The sequence below is a fragment of the Xiphophorus hellerii genome, chromosome 15, assembly GCF_003331165.1.
Source record: "Xiphophorus hellerii strain 12219 chromosome 15, Xiphophorus_hellerii-4.1, whole genome shotgun sequence".
NCBI lineage: Eukaryota > Metazoa > Chordata > Actinopteri > Cyprinodontiformes > Poeciliidae > Xiphophorus > Xiphophorus hellerii.
In genome coordinates this window covers 816718-836202 of record NC_045686.1, presented here as the reverse complement: position 1 = coordinate 836202, position 19485 = coordinate 816718, and the positions used below count along the sequence as shown (strand labels likewise).

Sequence of the window (19485 nt, the reverse complement as noted above, 5' to 3'; positions counted from 1 at the left end):
ATTTTTACTTTGTACTTAATTTTACTACATATTTAAATTTTTTGTCTGTTTTTATGTTAAATTATGTAAGGTGACCTTGAGTGTCGAAAGGCAGCTAAAAATAAAATGTATTATTATTATTATTATTATTATTATTATTAAGAGGTATTATTGTTTGATGAGACACTCGTTTGTTTAGACAAGCCTGAATTAAACTTTCTCATCTTTGGTAAGATGGTAACTTATTGCAACTGGTAACTTGTTGGTAACTTATGGCAACTAACCAAAACTAACCCAATGTGTTGGGTCAAACCATCAACCCAACCCAGTTGAGTTAAAACACCCCAGCGTTGGGTCGGTCCATATTTGACCCAGCACTGGGTAACTAATTGGGTTCATTTTAACCCAGCAGTTTTTACTGTGCTCTTTGTGAAGGTTCTGAGGGAAGATCTTCGTAACCTCGCTGGGAAGATGTTTGACCTGAAAGCCGGATGTCCGACGCAGGGTTGTGGCGTCGGGAAGGACGGCGAGCATGGCGCCCTCTGGAGGCGCTGGACGGCATTACGACGACGTTTGGGCCTCCTGTTGGTACACACAGAACAGAAGGAAGAGGAATGGAAGGACATCACGACAAGTGTGAGTATTATTGTTGACGAATACCTACAGGCAGAAAGTAATCCTAATTTGTGCTTTGATGGTAATTATTGACAGTTGAATTCTACTTCCCTTAGGTAGAGGAGAGTTGCAACTATTTGTCCGGTCTTCAGGCTGAACTTCCAGGCTCTTCCACTATGAGTTTCTCTCAGGAGGAACCTCAGGAGCTTCTGGCCAAAATCGAGCAGCAGCAGCTGGCCTTATCATCACTGAAGCATCGATTGGAGCACACTTTGGGCTTATCCTCTTCCCAAGACGGCGTCCTCCCTGGATCCACTGGAAAATCCCTGGAGAATATGCAAGAGAGCATCTGGAGGTGGGATTTCTTAAATCTGACTTTGTAAAATGATTGAACCAGCTGAAAGGTAAATGTTTTTAAAACATCATTGATTCCCTCAGCTTGAAAGAGAGAAACCTGCTTGTCATGGCTGCAGCGGAGGAAGAGGAGAAAGAGAGACGGCAAGCTGAAGAAGAAATACGAGATGTTGAGAAAAAAGTGTTTGAGATTTTACCAGAACTGGAAACAAGTTCAAATCCAAGCAAAACGCAGGTCAGCTCATTTTTTATGCTTCATTAATACATTCACATATATTCATAAATACAAAAACTTAGCTTATAAAAGATTGGGAGCTCGTGTTTTTCTGGAAGACAAGTGGAATTTTAAACAACTCAATACATTTTCTGAAAGATTATCTTGAAACCAAGATAATATTTACATTTACTTGAGTAGAAAATGTGCTTTTTACTTTTACTTGAGTAACTGGAAGTGTCGCTACTGTTACTTGAGTAAAATTTCTATATTCTACTTCTTTTAACCAGAAAGTTCCCAGACACACACCTGTAGCTTTTGGTTAAAGTACATTTTATATTGAAACAAATAGATTTGGAAAAACATTTATTTTACGTAATTTTGTTATTTTGTAATGATGTTGTTTATATTTTGGTCTATAAAATAACATAATTTCCACACATTTTTCTATTTTGGTCCCGTCTGGATACGTAATTTTTAAATATTAAATGACGTGACCAATAAAGTTTTTACTGTTTCACTAGAGTATTTTTTTTTTTACTTTTCCTTGAATCCAGTTTTTGCCTTTGCTTGTTATATCCTGTCTCATCTTGTTTTCATGTTTTTCTGCACTAAAAGGAGCTCCAGGAAAACGTTATCTCTCTAAAAACCCAACTTAAACACATCCTGGACACCTGGAGGAGCCGACATGCAGAAATCCCGCCAGATATCCGAAAAAAGATCCAAAATGTGGAACAATCCGTCCAGAAAGCAGAAGAAATGGTGACATTAATTAACTTCCATCTTTACCGACACAGGAATCATCTTTCACCAAAACTGTTTTTTCCAAACAATATGTTTTTTATTCAGCAGCTTTTGGAGACGGACAACCCAATCAGGAAGCTTTCACGCAGAGTCAGGGAACTGGGTTCTGGTCTGGGGAGAGTGAAATCTTTACTGGAGCAGAAAAGTCCAACAATCAGAGAAGCTCAATGTGTCCTGAAGGTCTTTATGTCTTCATTTTGTATTTTTGTCTGTTTGCTTGAACATCTTTTTGATAATTTCATAAAATGTGATTTTTTTTTTACCACATATTCAAATTACTTTCCCCTCTTTTAATCAATGGATTTAACTTTTTTTGGTGTCTGGAACTATTTTTTTTGCACAAGAAGCAAAGAAATGTGCTTCAGATTGTTGTGATTGTTGTGTGTTGTTCTCCAGTGTGTGTGGGATGAACTGGACGCCTGGCACAGCAGCTTGACGCTCCTAGAGAGTGAAGTGCAGGACGTTGCGGAGGACCAACCGGATGAGGCCCAGCTTCTCATGGACCAGCTCACAGAACCGCTGCAGCTCTATCAGAACGCGTCCCGCCTGGCTGAGAACCGAACCGCCTTCCTCAACAAGGTTTCCTTCTTCTCTCATTACTCAGATATCTACACTCAGCTCAACTAGGACTGAAAAATATTATCAATTACATAAAAACGTGTCTGCTAATGTTTCTATTTTCCTCTCTGACGTTAGATTCCTGCCTGCCTGCAGGAGTTTGAAGACATTTCTCACCGAGCGTCCTGCTGGTTGGATGAAGCCCAGTTATGGCTTGGCACTCAGTGCAAGTTTACAACAGCCAAAAGTCTCAGCAACCATGTCAAGTATTTAGAGGTTAGAGGTCCACTGAAGCGCTCTCTGGTCTACAAATGTCAGCCTTTTTTGGCCCATACAATAAATGTTTTAATTCAAGACAGACAATTTAAAGGCAATTATACAAAATTCACAGTTTCTGTGTTTTTACACTTCCATTTGGCTCTATACTGCTTCTACAAACAACTGAAGGGTTTAAAAGAAAGACCTGGATGCTTTTTTGATGTCTGGAAAATTAGCAAAAATTGTTAAGTCACATTCGACAGGCACTGCGCCGTTACTTAGCAACCCCAGCCGAGCTCCAGCACATTTAATCAGTTTGTTTTACCACTGTACAATGGCTGCTGGAACAGACAAGTGTTTTGTTGTTGACTTACTATCAAAAATCCACTTCCTGCATTCTTTTTGGTTGTGCAGGAGGCTCCACTTTTGCTTTTCAAAGATGTACAGTTGCATAATTGCACATCTGTTTGCAGCCATTTTCAAGTGCGAGTGTAAACGCTGAGTGGGGGGCGTGGCCTGCAGCAGCTTATTTGAATTTAAAGGGTCAAAGACCAAAAACAGGCAGAACTGAGCAGATTAAAATCTCATATTCTAAGAATTTGATTTTATTTTTTGCAATAAATGTAAAAAATATGTTTTGTACAAGCCATAAAGCTATCCCAAAAACACAGTATTACCCATTGATTTACCAGTAAATCAGAATTAGAAATTAGAAACTTTAAATCAGATATTATATTTTGCACATTTTACCCCAACCGTTTATTAACTGGTTGTGATATTTTTTCTTTTTTTTTTTAACTGAAATTTCTGGAGTAGTTGATCCTGGAAGACTCTGACAGGATCAGACACACCCTGCAGGTGTTTAAGTCGGGCCTGGCGGAGATCTCTGCCGTGTGTGACGTCAGCGCTCAGGAAGAGAGGCTGGACCAAAGAGACCAACAGGTTCAGGAAATGCAGCAGACCATCGTCGAGCCACTCGACCAGCTCCAGCAGGCTGCTGCTGTAAAAACCCCAAAATAAAAGCACTTTTTTATGCTAATGCTAGCATTGAAAGTTCCCACCCAACTGAAATGCTTCTAAACTGAAGCCAGTTTCTTTTGCAGATAGTGGAAGTTGTTGAAGCTGACATTAAGGCGATGGAGAAAAACGTCTCGAAATTCAGAAACATTTTATACTCGATGGATGATGCAGACGTAACGCAGGCAGAACGTCTTTACAACTGTGAGGTAAAACACTGCTGATGAAGATTTGATCATTTGTTTGACAGTTAAATGCTTCAGCTTGATTAGAACTTGCTTAACTGATGCATTTTCTGACTAATATGGACGTTTTAACTCTAGTTTAAACTGTATTTTGCACCTAAAGGAGATCCTGACGCAGATTCAGTCGATGCAGAAAAGTTTGGAAGACATGGAGAGCTGGAAAGAGGAGGTCCATCTCCCCGAAGGAGCAGAAAACCTGATGATCTTCTCCAAAGCCAGAATGCTGCTTGAACAGCTGGATGGGCTGGAACAAACCACCAGAGAGAAAACATGTTTGCTGGAGGTACAGCACGTTTTAAGACGGGGATTATGTCAAAATGCTGTCATTGGAATCTTATATAAGTAAAAAAGTTAAAGCATTCAAAAGTGCTACTGTTTTAAATGAGGTGAAGGATTATTAAGTAAAACGGCTTTGTGTATTTTGAGTCACTCACTGATTGTTCCATACGTGATGTATTATGTAAACGTGTGGGGTAGTAATTATAAAATATATATAAATTAGATTTTTTTTTTACAAGAGAGATGTCAGACATGAGTGGAAGTGGATACACACATCACACAACCCCAATTTTTAGAGCTAAGCTTATTGAAACTTAATGAATTGATAAAGGACAATATTTTAACATTTGTGTACAAAGCACATATATTTATTTATTTATTTTTACCAAACATATTCAAAAGAGATTTGTAAGAAGAGAAAACAAATACAACTTAAAAAGAACAGATATTTAAATATATATGTGAATATATATAAAACTTTGACAATGGAATGTATTTCAATTAAAGGTGGAACAATCTAAATCTCTTCCTAAATTTAAAAATAATGTGAAAATCATTCTGTTGAAGCGATATGACGTTGAATAAGCTGTTTTATTCTGCAATACTCTTCTGAGTTGAATAACTTTTATATTCTCTTCATGTGAATATGGGGCAGATATTATAAGTTTATACTTCTTTCTGCTCTATTTTAATCATTATTTCCTTCAGTTATTACATTCATATTTATTTATTTATGTATTGTATTTGAAATATGCCTAATCTTCGAATACAGGTTGGCAGCTTGTTTGGTTTTTTGATGACAAGAATGATGTAAAGCAGAAATCTGTGTTTTTATATGTGCATTTTCTTCAATTAACACAACAAATGTCATTGAAACAGGCGTGATCGTTTTTTTCTTTGCTGTTCTTGACTAACAGAACAAAAAGGAAGAAGAAGAAACGACTGAGAATCTTAATATTATCTCTGATTCATCTGAAGAGATGCCGCTGCTGGAGAACCCTGCACACAGACGCTTTTTCCAGGTAACAATAATAACAATGTTAGATAAAGAAACGCTTCTAACAAGGCCTGATTCATTTAAAACTTTTGATTATCTGAGAATTTTGATTGCCATACACTGAAAAGCTTATAGGCGTTTACCACTTTTAAATTATATGTTTGAGCTTTTCACGCTTTGTTAGGTCTGTTTTCTGGATTTATCTGAATCTCCTTATGAAAGTTCTCATAATAAAGTTACAGTAAAACTATTAAGTTAAAAGGGAAGTTCATTAACTCATTGAATATTAATTTGGCAGCTGTGAAAAAGTCTGGCTTCATTAATTGATTGCAGATTTTTCCGTCTGTAAAGGGACTTTATAATTACTTAACTTTTTAATACAGTTTTTGGTCACTTGTATATGGCTGACAAAAAAGTGACCAGCCTAAACTAAATAATCAGTTTAACCCGACAGGTTTCCTACGAGTTTATATAAGTTACAAGTGTGTATTGAATACACACTTTTAACTCGAGTCACGTGCCAAATTATTTAATAAGTTTTACTAAAGAAGCTTGTTTTAGGTCTATAACTCTTGGACATTGACTAAAAAAGCAATACTTCCACTAGAAGATTATTTTACTGATAACGTGAAAAATGATTTGTTACAAGGGAAATAATTTGCCAATGGAACTAGAACTGGGTTGCTAGGTAACGGGCTGGGCTTGACTGGTGTTGCTAGGTAACGGCGCTAGTGGAACTAGAACTTTTTATCAATACTAAAGAAAATCCATTTATATATATATATAATGGATAAGAAACAGTTATTATTTCTCTTTTTTTATTTCGATATAAAAAATGTAAAATTTTCAGACTACCTAAATCTACTTGCTGGGACTTGGCAGTGTTGTACTTCTCAAATTTATTCTCCTTCTCTAAAAATTTGTTATAAAGTGAAAGTTGCTTACTTCATCACTGTGTGGAAAATAGAATAGAATAGAATATACTTTACTGATCCGAAGGAGAAATTGCTTGTTAGTTGACTAGCTACTCCATCCAAAATGTTATTAGCAATAGAAATATAACCATAAGAAATAAAGTGTCTAAATATATATATGCCTATATAAGAGTGATGTAAATAATTCATTATGACTGAATATAAATAAATAACTAAATAAATAAGCACATGCAAATATGTTAACCTATAAATAATCTATAAATGAGTGCAGAGTACATTAGATTAATTTAGCTGAAAATATTGAAATATTAGATAAAAATATATTTTTATTTATTATTTATTTTATAAATATATACATAAATATATTAATACTTACTAAACTAATGCAATTTTTCATATTATGCTCTAGATTTGAGTAAAATCCTTCATTCATCCATGAAAGTAGCACCGACTTGTCGACACAGTTCAGTGACTGAGTGATTATTGCTCCAGTTTAATTCAACTCACACGTTTGGTGATTTATTCATTCTCATCCCTGCAATCAGGAGGCTTTGGAGGTGTATGTTACAGAGGAAGAGGAGGATGAAGGAGATGAGAGTTGTCACTCTTCCTCCTCTGACACACTAACATGCAGTTTTCCAGAGGTAAATCTTTGAAATGATCCAAACCTGAGCATAACTCTACGTAACTTTGGGCTCCATTCAGAAAATCTTTACATCTCCTATTATTTACAAAGTATACATTTTTTTATTCTGAAGAGGAATAAAAATGCTTTTTGTATTTATTAAGCTTCCTTTTAATGATTTTCAAATAAAATTCATGCATGTATTCTTTGCTACTAATTAAATTAACCCATTTTTGAATGAAGTGAAGCTGTAGCGGACAGGTTTTTGTTTCTCCTTAGAAACCCCCTCCTCCACTGTCGAGAGCAGCTGCTTGAAACGCTTCCTTTCATCCATACACCCAAAACGAGAAGGTCATGTTTGAATAAATGTTTGGGCATGGATTTTATTTGCATTTCTATTTTCACAAACTCACCAGGACCTGGAGGAGACGCTCAATCTTCCAGATGAACGAAGGGAGGACATGGTAAAAGTATTAGAAACATAAGGATATGAGGTTTTATTCTTAACAAAAACAATAACATGTTAGATTAAAGTGATTCATTTCTCTTTCAGGAGGAGCAGAGTGCAGCTTATCAGGCTGAAAACGGTCCAGACGAACCTGGAATCAGTGTTTTACGTGTAAAATCTGGACTTGATGACAGTTTTGGACCCGCATCTCCAAAACTGGGCTTGAACGCTTGCCAAACCTTTCCTTTTGAAAAAGTAGAGGATGATGTAAAAGACGAACATGTTACAGGTTCATCAGAGCAGAAAATGGCCGACGTTGATCCGCAAATAAACTCGTGTTTGATGGAAGCTGCGGTGGGAGACACCAGGCTGATTCCTTCAAGACCCATAACTCCTTTTTGCTCTAAAAAAACCTCAGAGGAACTGCGAGAGGAGGAAGATAAACATCTGTCTTCGTCCTCGGCTGACCTTTCACACCCGGTGAGTGTCCAAGAATAATGGAAATTAAAAATGATGCTAATTTTTAAACCATAATCCATCCAATCTGGCTGTTTTCCTCTTTAATCTTCAGGGAGTGTTAAACAAACTGAAGGAGCAAAAAGAAGTCAGTCCAAGTTCAGAATCTCAGAAAACTGAAGCATCATTTGGGTAACAAAATGCAAACGAGAAGAAAAAATGTTTTCATACTTTAGTTTGTTCAAGCCTACAGAACACCCGTCCTCATTCTGTGTCCCTCAGCTCTCCTGATGATGATGATGATGATGATGATGATGATGATGATGTGGAAAATCAGCATTGGACTCATATTTGCTCCCATATTGGGAAGAAAGTGAGCGCTTTGAGGAAAGTTTTGGAGGAGCAGCAAAACATGATCGGCACTCAAGACGGAGGAAAAAAGAAAACGGTTAGAAAATACGTGAAAAATAAATGTGGAGTGACAAAATACCGAACTGAATAGATGTTTTCCATCTATTCAGGCCTTTAAGTTTTCAATTTAAGTTTAAATTTAAGTTGTTAATTTTAAATGAGGGAGAGTTAAAAGAGTTAAAGAAAGAGGAAGAGGGGTAAATTACTTTTTCTACTTTAAGAAGAAGACTAAGTAAAGAAAAAAAAAGATTTGAATACATTTCAAAGCATAAATTGCTTCCTGATCTAAAATGGAGCTGCTTCTTCTTTGTTTTTGTTCAGGTTCCAGGAAAAGAGCCCATGTCTGCAGCGTCTGTTTCCTCGGTTCTACAGCAAATAAAAGACACAAACGCTAAGCTGAGACAAACGTTACATGAGGTACAAAGAGTAATCTGAAAACAATCCAATTCTCAACCTGGTAATTTTGACAAATTGTGTTGATTATGTCCAGTAAGTAAGGTTTAATCTAACAAGATAACAAAGAAGCTAAGATGATATGTAAATGATTTTTTATAATTACTTCACTTTTTCAATCAAATTTTGGTTACTTTTATATAGCTGACAAAAAGTGACCTGTCAAGTTTTCTATGAGTTTATATGAATTGCAGGTGTGTATTAAATGCTATGAGTCACATGTCCCAAATTATATATTATATATAATACATGTTATATTATAGAAGCTTGTTTTAGGTAAATAATTATTGAATATTGATTAAAAAAAGCAATAGTTATTACACTTATGACATGTGAAAAATGTCTTGCTATACGTGAAATAATCTGCCAGTGGAACTAGAATTTGGTTGCTAGGTGACGGGTTGGGTTTGGCTGGCGTTGCTAGGTAACGGCGCTAGTGGAACTAGTACGTTTTACTTAATTATTTACTTAAAGCAAGCTCCTATATCTTGCTGAAAAGCTACTGTACTTGTAAGTTAGTTTTGTCTTATTTCAAGTGAACCAAGATATTTTCACTACAAACGAGACCAAAAATACTTGGTAAGATTTTGTGTTTTTGCAGTGTTTAAGTGATAAAAAGAGAGTTCAAAAAACTAGAACCAGAACAGTTTGACTTGTAAAATATTCAAGTAGTTTTGAGGCTTTTCTTTTCACTTAGTGCTTTTGCTCTATTTTGTAATAATAAATCTCAATAAAAAACCGAAGTTTATTTTTGTAATGTGGAAAAAGAATGACTAACTTCGGTAATCCCCAGGTGAAGGCCTCAAGTTCTTCTCATCCAGGAGTGAAGAAGAAGGTCAGCGAGGCAGTGCAGAGCGTCGTAACGTGTCTCGACTCGTCAGCCGACCTGCTGACCCCTGATGAACCTTCAGCGGCGGATCCTCGGCTGAGGCTGCTGCAGCTGGAGGTGGCTGACCACCATCAACCTGCTTAAGTTACAATATTATCAGCAAACCTGAAAATACAGCTTAGTGCAAAACAGAGGTGGGGGAGTACCCAAAAACTGTACTCAAGTAAGAGTAGCACTACTTCAACATATTTTCAATCTAGTAAAAGTAAGATTTAAAAAAAAAGAAATTTCTCAAGTAAAAGTAAAAAAGTATTTTGCAAAATGTTTACTCAAGTACTGAGTAACTGATCAGATTATCATTTAATATCTAAAAACTACATACCATAATCAGATGGACCAAAATGTAAAGTAAACTAAAAACTTTGATATTTAAGGACCAAAATGAAAACAATTCATATAAGTAAAAAAAATAACAAAACCAGACAAAAGAAAACATTTCCAATGCAGTTTCCTTCAATAATAAAACTTCAGAAACTTTAACTAAAACTGTAGGTTTTTGGTGAATTTTTGGTTAAACATGTTTGTTTTTCACATAGAAAAGCATTTGGTAAAACGTTTATTCAAGTACTGAGAAAGTGATCAAATTATCAATCATTTAAAATTTAAAAAACTGCATCGTCAACAGGCCAAAATCTAAAGTTAAGTGGAGATTTTGGTATTTTAAAGACCAAAATGACGAAAAAATAACAAAATTAGACAAGAAAAATCCAAATCAGTTTCTTTAAAAAGAATAACAACAACTTATGAAACTAACAAAAACTTCAAGTTTGTGGTGATTTTTTTTTGTAGAAAATACAGAAATTTTACTCAAGTAAGAGTAGCGATACTTCATAATAAAATTACTCGAGTAAAAATAAAATGTACTCCTAAAAACCATTTATTTTAAAAAAGGCTACTAGCTTAAATGTAATTGAGTAAATGTAACTAGTTACTTCCCAACTCTGGCACTACATTTCAGGGTTTTTTTTGTTTTCCTTTGTGTTTGTTTCAGAGTTTATGGGCTCAGTTGGAGCCTTTAGCTGAGCTGGTGGGTGAAGTGGAAGCGCAGATCAAACCTGCTGTCCTGATGCGAGAATCAGACGCTCACAGCTGTTTGGCGTCGCTTGACGATTTTGTCCAGGTGGTCCAGCTTCTCCTCACCTCCTCCCACAATCGGCTGCTTGAGTGCTCAGGGCTGCAAAGCCAACATCAGGTTTGATGTATTGCAAATCAATGCCAAGCTTTTCCAGATGTATAAATTTCTCTCTTTAAATGCAAAAAACACAGACCATCATTTAAAGGGGTAGTATTTTGTAAAATTATGTTATAATGTTATTCCCCTATTAAAAATATACCTGGATTTTTTCCTTGATTCTTTCATGCATGTTTGGTAAATTTTTTAATCTCCATGGCAACCATGCAGCTGTGGAAACACCTGCTTTCACCAAGCGTAGTTTTTTTCAACAAAGCTCCTCCTCACAGCTTCAGTTTCTAAGCTTCCACCCCACTCAGCTCCTTCAGACTAGCCAGCAGCAATTAGCAAACATCTGTTCATAATTTGCATACGCTCAGCTCATTACATGAGCTACTTCTCAGTGAAACACTGGTAAAAAATGTTGCTAGAGACATTTTTTCCTTTGGTCCAGCATCTATTCACAGCCACAAAAGCTACATGACACAAATTAGCTTATAAAATTGCTTTGTTTTTTTAAGAAAGAAGAGCACTTTGTTTTAAAATGACTTTTTTTACACAAAAGGAATGAAACACAATTTTTCAATAGATCATATCGTTTGTAGTAGAAAGTTATTTCCAAAGTAGCATACTAATTTGCAACCAAAAGACATAAAAGTTACAATTTAAAAAAGAGAGACGCTATTAGTTTTCTTTGTAAAAATACTTTACATTTATTTTTACGTTTACATTTTAAAACAATTTTTTAACATTTTTGACCAAAGTTATTAAGAGCCACATGTTTCTCTGTAGCCACAGACTGCAGAACCCTAATCTAGAGGGCCACAGAAATCATGATGGCGGCTCGAGTTTGACACATATGCACAATATCCCTGTAGTTTAAGCTGAAATAATAAAACTTTGTAAGAAAATGTAGCCAAATAACCTGCTAGTAAATGTTTAATGATGAAATTAACAATTAAATTCAGAGTTTGCTGTGAAGAACTTGATAAAAATCAACGTCTTTCTCTCCGTACTGTAGACTCTTCCCTCCTGCCAGCCTCGTCTCCTGGATCTATTTGATACGGGACTTTGTGAGATCTTCCCAAACCTGAAAGGTCCGCTCAGCTTGAAGGTAGCAACCGCTGCAATTTAGCTTTCTGAAAAAGTTTTAACATCTTAAAAAGTTTGCAACAAAATTGCAAACATTTTCGTGACATTAAAATCCCCCCCCCCCCGTTTTTCTGAAAGTTCAACCCATGAATATTCTCACCAAAACTCTGGTTCTGTTTATCGTCCCAGTGTGAGCCGGGCGGAAGAGAGGAACTGCAACACGCCTCCCAATGCTTGCTTCAGGGGACTTCTCGCCTCTTGAAACGGTGTGAAGAGAGTTTAACAGAAAAACGGACGAGCCTTATTCCCAGCCGCAGCAAACTTCAAGCTGATCTCTGCAGACACAAGGTATCTGATTAAGCAGGCAAAGCCCGGGTTTAAGTTAGAAACTCCACTTTTCCCACAAAGTGAATCCAACCTCCAAGAGTTTATGATTCAGGACCTCCAAACGTCTTGTTTGTTGAATTATTTACTGTTTAATTCACTTTTGTCACAAATCTGGATTCATTATGCAGAAACTCCTCCAGGTCCTCGGATCCCAGCTGTCTTTTCTTCAGTACCTATTCCAGCATGAACCTAATGCACTTAGCAGCAAACAGGATGAATGGGTACATCTGGAAGTCAGGGCCAAAACTCTGCAGCAACAAGTTCTGGAAGAAGGAATGGCTTCTCAGAAGAGGCTTCGGGTTTGTAATGTTTGTTTGCTGAAGGCCATTTGAGCTTCTGCACACATAAATACGCATCTTTGTTGTGTCTAAAAATCCGTTCTGGGGTTTTACTGAAATGTATGGATTTTATGTTTGCCTTTGCTTTAGGATTGGACCCACTGGGAGCAACTTTGTGGTCAACTTGGCAGCGTGTTGGATGAGTCTGACGCTTTTTCTAGCGCTGCAGAACCAGAGGGAGACGATGAGGAGGAGACGGTGGAGCGGAGGCTACATGCCTGCAAGGTAAGTCCAGTGAAAATTTCACACAGTTTATCCTCATTTCTTCTCTCAGGTTGCCTAGTTACTCCTTTTTCCCAACTAAACAGAACCACAAATAAACAGGAAATACAGATCTGCGAAGGGGGAAAAAGAAAAATCCCATTGAGATTTTAAGAAAACTATTAAAGGAGAAAAGGACGCAAAAAACATGTTGCATTAACAAATAATGCAACATTTGAGACGCAAAATAATAAAAATTTAAAAAGGACAGTGAGATTTTAAGTTTAAGAAAAAAAAACCCACAAACACTATTTTCAAACAAATGGGAAAAAATCCCCCTGTGAAATAGTAAAGCAGTTCTAAAAAACATGAATATTTACCAAAGTTCAGTCTTGGACATGTTGTTTTGTTGTCATGTATTTATAAACAAACTAAATAAACACAGAAATCATGTATCTATCACTGTAGACAGAAAATAGTTTGTCATTATTGCACATTTTATCTACTGTAATGTATAAATTATGTATTTTTCTGCTGAAATTTAAACATACTATGTTGAATATTTTTATTTATACGCCATATTTTCATCAAAATAATGTTATTTCTTTTGAGTTTTGAAAAAAGTAATCAGAAATTTTGCCATTGTTCAAACTCGACATAATTCGAATTCTGCTTGATTCCCAGCGGACTCTGATCCGGCTGGAGGAGAGCCGCTCCATGTTGGGATCGTTTTTGGATCACAGGCTGGTGCTGCAGGCAGAGCCGTGGTCCGGTGCCTCGATTGCACAGGAAGGGGGCGCTCTGGAGCTGCGATGGAAAGGCGCCTACCGGCGTACGGAGCAAGAAATCCTCCACCTGAGAAACATCCAGGAAAGCAGAGCCAGGTGGGCAAGATGCAGCATTACCAATCTGAAGCATCTAATCAGGAGAAAACATGTTTTGTACAAGAAGCAGAAGAGCAGAATTATTATGGCTTGAGCTCTTGACAAATTGAAATAACCAGATGAGCAGTTTTATTTAGAAGTACACTGCAAAAACACAAAATATTACCAAGTATTTTTGTCTATTTTGTAGTGCAGATATCTTAGTACAAAACTGACAAGTTAGTTTTGTCTAACTTGTTAGACAAAACTAACAACTAACTAACTTGTTAGTTTTGTCTAACTTGTTAGACAAAACTAACTGACAAGTAGCTTTCCAGCAACATAAAGGAACTGGTTTTTTTTAAAGGTTTTATTGGCTCTAGTGGCCTTTATCTGAAAGTGGGCAACGAGAGAAGTGGAAGACATGCGGCAAAGGTCGCCAGGCCGGGAATCGAACCCGCAACAGAGCACCAATTGTCATTGAGCATCAAAATACTGCCTGCAAAAATTAAAATTAACAAGATATTGACTGCATAAAAGAATTAAGGTGGCAGTAATAGCTTCCTAACTTTTTGGGTTGAATCTTTTTTATATTTTGTTTAAAAATATGTTTTTATTATTTTCCTAGCAATATACTGCATATGAGAACTTTGTTCCAAAAGCATTGCTGTATTAGGATAATTTTATTGAACTGGTGTGTCTGCAAAGCAAAAACAAAGCATTACTAATAAAAGAAAATGTATCATTTAAGAAGTTACACATCTGAAAATGTAAAATACTTCAGCTCCATTTGGTGGATAATTTTTACTCTTCTTGTTGTGCAGAAGGGGCCACACAAATTTATTACAAGAGCCATAAATGACCCTCGGGCCCCACTTTGAACACCTCAAGTATAAAACTTGAGATTAATTTTGCAGGAATAAATAATCTAAAGCTTTAGTTCTCTTTTATTAATATTTTCATCTTCACTTTACATGAGAATTCAGCAAAAATATTTACAAAAGCTTTTGCAGTAGGTTTACTTTACATTATAGGAAGCCAAATATAATTTGTTGTTAAATTTATAAAAAAAGCTAAAAAAAAAAAAAAAGAAATAATTTTTTTGTTTTCAAGCATGCACTTACGAGCGAAAAAATAATTTAAGGGGTACAAATGTATATAAGTTTAAATTTTATGCTTCAGATTGGGTTTTTTTATGTTTCTGCTTATAATTTCTATAAGAAAGTTATATTTTTGTCTTATTTTATGCATATTTCAAAGATAAGAAGTAGTTAGTTCAATTTGATGCCATAAATCTAATATTTGTGTACCTTTTCAGTCAAGCTGTTTAAAAGTTTTGAGTGATTGATTTTTGATTTATTTAGTCATCGAAACACTAACAATTTAAAGAGTTTTGATTGCCCATAAATCAAGATGGTGGAGTGAACTGGGAACGGTTCAATCTCTGACTTTGAAGCAGTTTAAAGATGTTGAATCAAATAACATCCCTGGATTATAGTTTGCTCATCTGAGTGGGAGGAATTCATAAATATACAGTTCGTCTTATTTCTGGATTCAGAACAACAGATGGAGAAAGAGTTAAAAGAGAAGACAGGTATATAAGAAAAAATAAAAAGGAAGCTTATCTTTTATTTTCATTTTTGCCTTTGGACATCCACCAAGCTGGCCTTTGGTGTGTGTGAGGGGGCCTTCATGTTCTGCCCCGCTGGTTGATCTATCAGTGCTGGCTGTCCTCCCCACAGATTCCTGGCTGGCGTTGCTTCGGTCGGTGAGCGTCTGCTGGCCGCCGGCGAACACCTGAAGACTTCCTCAGACCTGAGTCAGGAATCCGTTCAAAGGCGACTGCTGGAGCTGCTGGTGAGGCGCTTATCTGCTTCATTAGCAATGACCTGCAGGACGCGCAGGACGCTGCTTTCAGCAGTGATACCAACATCAGTGGCTTATTATGGGTTTATTATGGTTTATTATTGGCTTGTTATTGGTTTGTTATTGGTTTATTATTGGTTTATTATTTAAGACATATTTAAGTCCGAAATGTTTTAATGGTTTTCTTTAAATTTATGAAAAGTGTGTATCATGAGCACTGATCGTCCGTCCACATCCATCCAGAATGACTGAGAACTTTCATAAAGTTTGGAATTTGAATAAAAAATGTGCAGATCCCCATATTAGGAAACATAGCAGAGTAAAGCAGAAGCATGCATGCATTGATTGATTGATTGATTGATTGATTGATTGATTCATTCATTCATTCATTCATCCATTCATTCATGCTGCGGTCTCTTGTCTCTTAAAAATGAGACTCATGATCTTATTTTTAAGGGAGATCTGCTTAAACCACAGGTCGATGTAAAATAAAATTTACTGTCAACAAAAATCCTTCAAATGATAAAAATTATAAATATTTCAAGTTTGTTTCATCAAACTGACCACATTAAATCACTAAAACCACAATACAATTTTATCAGGTGTCCTTAGTTTAATAAAACTCAAAATAATGTTCCAAACACATTAATTATAATTATTCCAACATTGTCAACTTTTCCCCAGGACGTCTCCGTGGAGGTGGCAGCCGTTTCCAAGGAAACCAGTCGGCTTGTCCACCTGAGGGACGCCGAGTATCCCAAACTGAGAAGTCAGGTCTCACAGCTGGAGGCAAGCTGCAGCCAGCTGACCTCTGACCTTTCCAAGATGCTGGAGCATCTGCTGCAGGTTCAGTGTTTCAGTACTTAGAGAAAATAACGTTTTAAATGAACTAAGATAAACAGATATGAAGCAGCTGAGAGTGTTTGAGAATGTGTCAGATTTCTTGTTAGTTCTGTTTGTTTTCAGAAATAATTAGACTCAGAGAACCGCCCTCTGCTGCTGGGAGTATAAACTTAAATGTCTTCTAGGCGATCAGAGAGGGAAGGAATCAGCAGGAAGGTCACTTTTAATTTTTTCTCTCCATTCATCATCGGTGACTGGAACCAGATATCTGGCTTCGCTATAATTAGTCAGATTTTGCCAGATTTTTTCTCCCAGTTGGCTGAGTTTGAAGCCTTACAATCTGGAAACCATTTCAGCAGATCTTATCTTCTGAAGAGAGATTTAGTAACACGGATACTGATGATGTTCTCCTTATTAATACCAGATGTTTCATACAGAATTACTTTGATTAAGAGCAATAAAACCAACCAGCAGAGCATTAAAAGGGACAGATGTTCATGTGAAATGAAAATCAGTTATTGTTATGTTGAATTATGTTTATTAGCGCCTGGTGAATGAACAGCCGCCACTAAAGCTGCTGTCTGAACTGGAGAACTGGCTGAAGGAAACGGAAACTCGACTTAGCCGGGAGAAGAAAAGCGTTCTGACGGCCAAAAATGCAGCTGAGATGGTTGAAATTCTGCAGCAATGTCAGGTACATCATGTGTATTTTATACATTCATTTAAATAATAATTAAATTGAAGGTGCTTTTTTTGTCAGGATTACTGTTTTAAGTTGATTTCCAGCCTGAAATACATAGTTCATATTCTAACTTACCGTATTTTTCTGACCATAAGCCGCTACGTTTTCCCCACGGCTTTTCTCCGTGGATTTTTCTTCACCAGGGGGCTCTTTAGCAGGAAGTGAATCATTGGAAGTCAGAAGTGGAAATCAAAGAAGAAAGATTCTAATTTTAATTTAGAACAAGCACCTGCTTGCAGCAGGCACGACAGAGGAATGTTTTCAAACTCATATGATGCAGCTTTTAAGTTGAGGAGTATCGATCTGGCAGTACAGGAGGGAAATAGAGCCGCTGCACGTAAACTGGGGGTGAACAAAACCAAGGTTCGGCTTTGGAGATGGAGGGCTGCGTCCTTAATAAATCCAGCAGATTTATGGAAAACCGAGAGCGGCAGAGATACCAGCGGCTTGTAGCCCGGTGCGGCTTATATATGTGTGTTTCCAGTTTTTTTCAAATAAATTGTCGGTGCGGCTTATAGTATGGTGCGCTCTACAGTCCGGAAAATACGGTTTTTACATTTTTTCATGTTCCAACCACAATTATAACTTTACTTTATTGATACTTTATCTGACAAGTTAACATAAAGTAGATCTGAATGTAAAATCTAAAGAAAGCAATGCAAGTTTTACAAATTAAAGATGTGATGTACATTTTTACTCAACCTCCCTGAACAAAGTCTTTTGGATTGTGTCTCTACTTATCTAAAAACTGACATTTTTGTTTGTTTTTCTTTGGAGAATTTCTTATGTTTAGTCAGATTGAATGGAGACAGTTTGTTGTTTTTTTTGCTCTACTGAAGAAAAAGATTCCCTCAGCATGATGCTGACACCACCATGTTTCAAAATGGCGTTGGTGTTTTCTAAATGTTTTGCAGACGTAGCGATTAAAATGAAGGTTGAAAAAAGATTTTTGCTCTCATCTGACCAAACCATCTGGGTTTAATTTCCCTACATGGTTTTTACTGCAAAAACACAAAATTTTACCAATTATTTTGGTCTAGTTTCTAGTGCAAATGTCTTAGTTCACTTGAAATAAGACACAACTAACTTAAAAGTACATTTTCTGAAAGATATAAGAGCTTGTTTTAAGTAAATCATTCCTTAATATTGATTAAAAAACAACTAGTTCAGCTGGCAGATTATTTTAATTATAGCAAGACATTTCCCCATGCTATAATGGCAGATTATTAAAATACTTTTTTCATCAATATTAAGGAATTATTTACTTATAACAAGCTCTTATATCTTGCAGAAAATTTACTTTTAAGTTAGTTTTGTCTTATTTCAAGTGTACTAAGATTTTTTTTGTGGCTTAGTAAATCTAAAAAATATATAATTTTCCTTCTACTTTACAATTAAATGCAGCTTTGTTTTGGTTTATTACATAAAAACATTAACGTTTGTTGTTGCAGCGTGGCAAAGTATGGTAAAATTATGATTTGAATTTATTGTTCTGTACAAAATCTCAAAGGAAGAAAATAAGTGTAAAATTAAGAGCTGTTGATAAAAAAAAACAATTAACCCTTATTTCAAATAAATTCCTCATATCTCCTATTTTCCAGGCGTTAAGGGCAGCTGTTGACAACTGTCAGCAACTCCTTGATTTTATGTCCGAGCCTGGATCCAAAATGGCGGGAGCAGACGTCCCGGCTCGCCGCTTGGAACGCACGACCTTCGCAGAAAACCTGGGCGGCGTCAGACAGCAGTGGCTGCTCCTGCAGAGGCAGCTGGACAGCCAGGTCAGCGCCTCGGTGGAACCCGAGTCAAACGGGACCCATTACACGAAGCTCACATTTTTCACATCTTTGTACTAACAACTGCTTCTAAAAACCATTTTTCGACAATAAGTTCATGTTTCTTTTTTTTCTGTGTGTTTGGAAAATTAGCTGTTTAAAAAAAATCCCAATTGTTAAGTGACAGTTCGCTGTTACCTAGCACCTATGTACCCTGGTACCTATGGTTCACCTTTTAAGTGTTGCTATACAAAGTAGTTTTATTCAAATTTAGAAATGGAGGAAATGTGATATTTAAAGACAGCTTGTGTGCTACAATTTATCAGTTTATAGATTCAACATATTGTTAAATAATGTGTCCAGAATCCACGTGTCCATCCATAGTAACATGGAAACAATGACTGTGTTTGAATTGGCTCCATTCCTCTTCTTTTTCTCAGATTCATGAAGTTGAACACCTCCATCACACTTGTGCAGAACGAGAGAGACTCCTGCAGAAACGGCAGGACTGGACAGAGCAGCAGAAGAAGAGGATGAGTCAGTGGAAACGGCCCTGCAGTCAAACCCTGGCGGGCTGCGCTCTGCTGGAGTGGGAGGTATAATGATGGGACACACAGAGGGACGTCTGGACGCTGTGGACGGTTTTCTATCTGAGGTGACTTTGTGTTTTCCA

At 36.5% G+C, this 19485-nt stretch overlaps 1 protein-coding gene across 12 annotated transcripts in view; it reads left to right on the top strand.

The window, feature by feature from the left end:
• Positions 1-19485, top strand: part of syne2a (spectrin repeat containing, nuclear envelope 2a) — a 141450-nt gene that overhangs the window by 77959 nt on the left and 44006 nt on the right. For 10 of the 12 annotated variants that reach the window (XM_032585364.1, XM_032585368.1, XM_032585371.1 and 7 more), the window contains 29 exons: positions 415-615; positions 711-949; positions 1033-1183; positions 1781-1924; positions 2012-2146; positions 2363-2545; positions 2663-2800; positions 3599-3784; positions 3886-4008; positions 4148-4327; positions 5241-5345; positions 6801-6899; positions 7297-7344; positions 7434-7808; positions 7900-7976; positions 8067-8232; positions 8517-8612; positions 9442-9594; positions 10529-10729; positions 11730-11822; positions 11990-12148; positions 12316-12486; positions 12616-12750; positions 13411-13610; positions 15332-15446; positions 16140-16301; positions 16843-16992; positions 18642-18818; positions 19253-19408. In XM_032585364.1, coding sequence (XP_032441255.1) covers positions 415-615; positions 711-949; positions 1033-1183; positions 1781-1924; positions 2012-2146; positions 2363-2545; positions 2663-2800; positions 3599-3784; positions 3886-4008; positions 4148-4327; positions 5241-5345; positions 6801-6899; positions 7297-7344; positions 7434-7808; positions 7900-7976; positions 8067-8232; positions 8517-8612; positions 9442-9594; positions 10529-10729; positions 11730-11822; positions 11990-12148; positions 12316-12486; positions 12616-12750; positions 13411-13610; positions 15332-15446; positions 16140-16301; positions 16843-16992; positions 18642-18818; positions 19253-19408 — 4518 coding nt within the window. The remainder of the gene's footprint in view (positions 1-414; positions 616-710; positions 950-1032; positions 1184-1780; positions 1925-2011; positions 2147-2362; positions 2546-2662; positions 2801-3598; positions 3785-3885; positions 4009-4147; positions 4328-5240; positions 5346-6800; positions 6900-7296; positions 7345-7433; positions 7809-7899; positions 7977-8066; positions 8233-8516; positions 8613-9441; positions 9595-10528; positions 10730-11729; positions 11823-11989; positions 12149-12315; positions 12487-12615; positions 12751-13410; positions 13611-15331; positions 15447-16139; positions 16302-16842; positions 16993-18641; positions 18819-19252; positions 19409-19485) is intronic. The other 2 variants (XM_032585365.1, XM_032585372.1) reach the window with 2 other exon arrangements.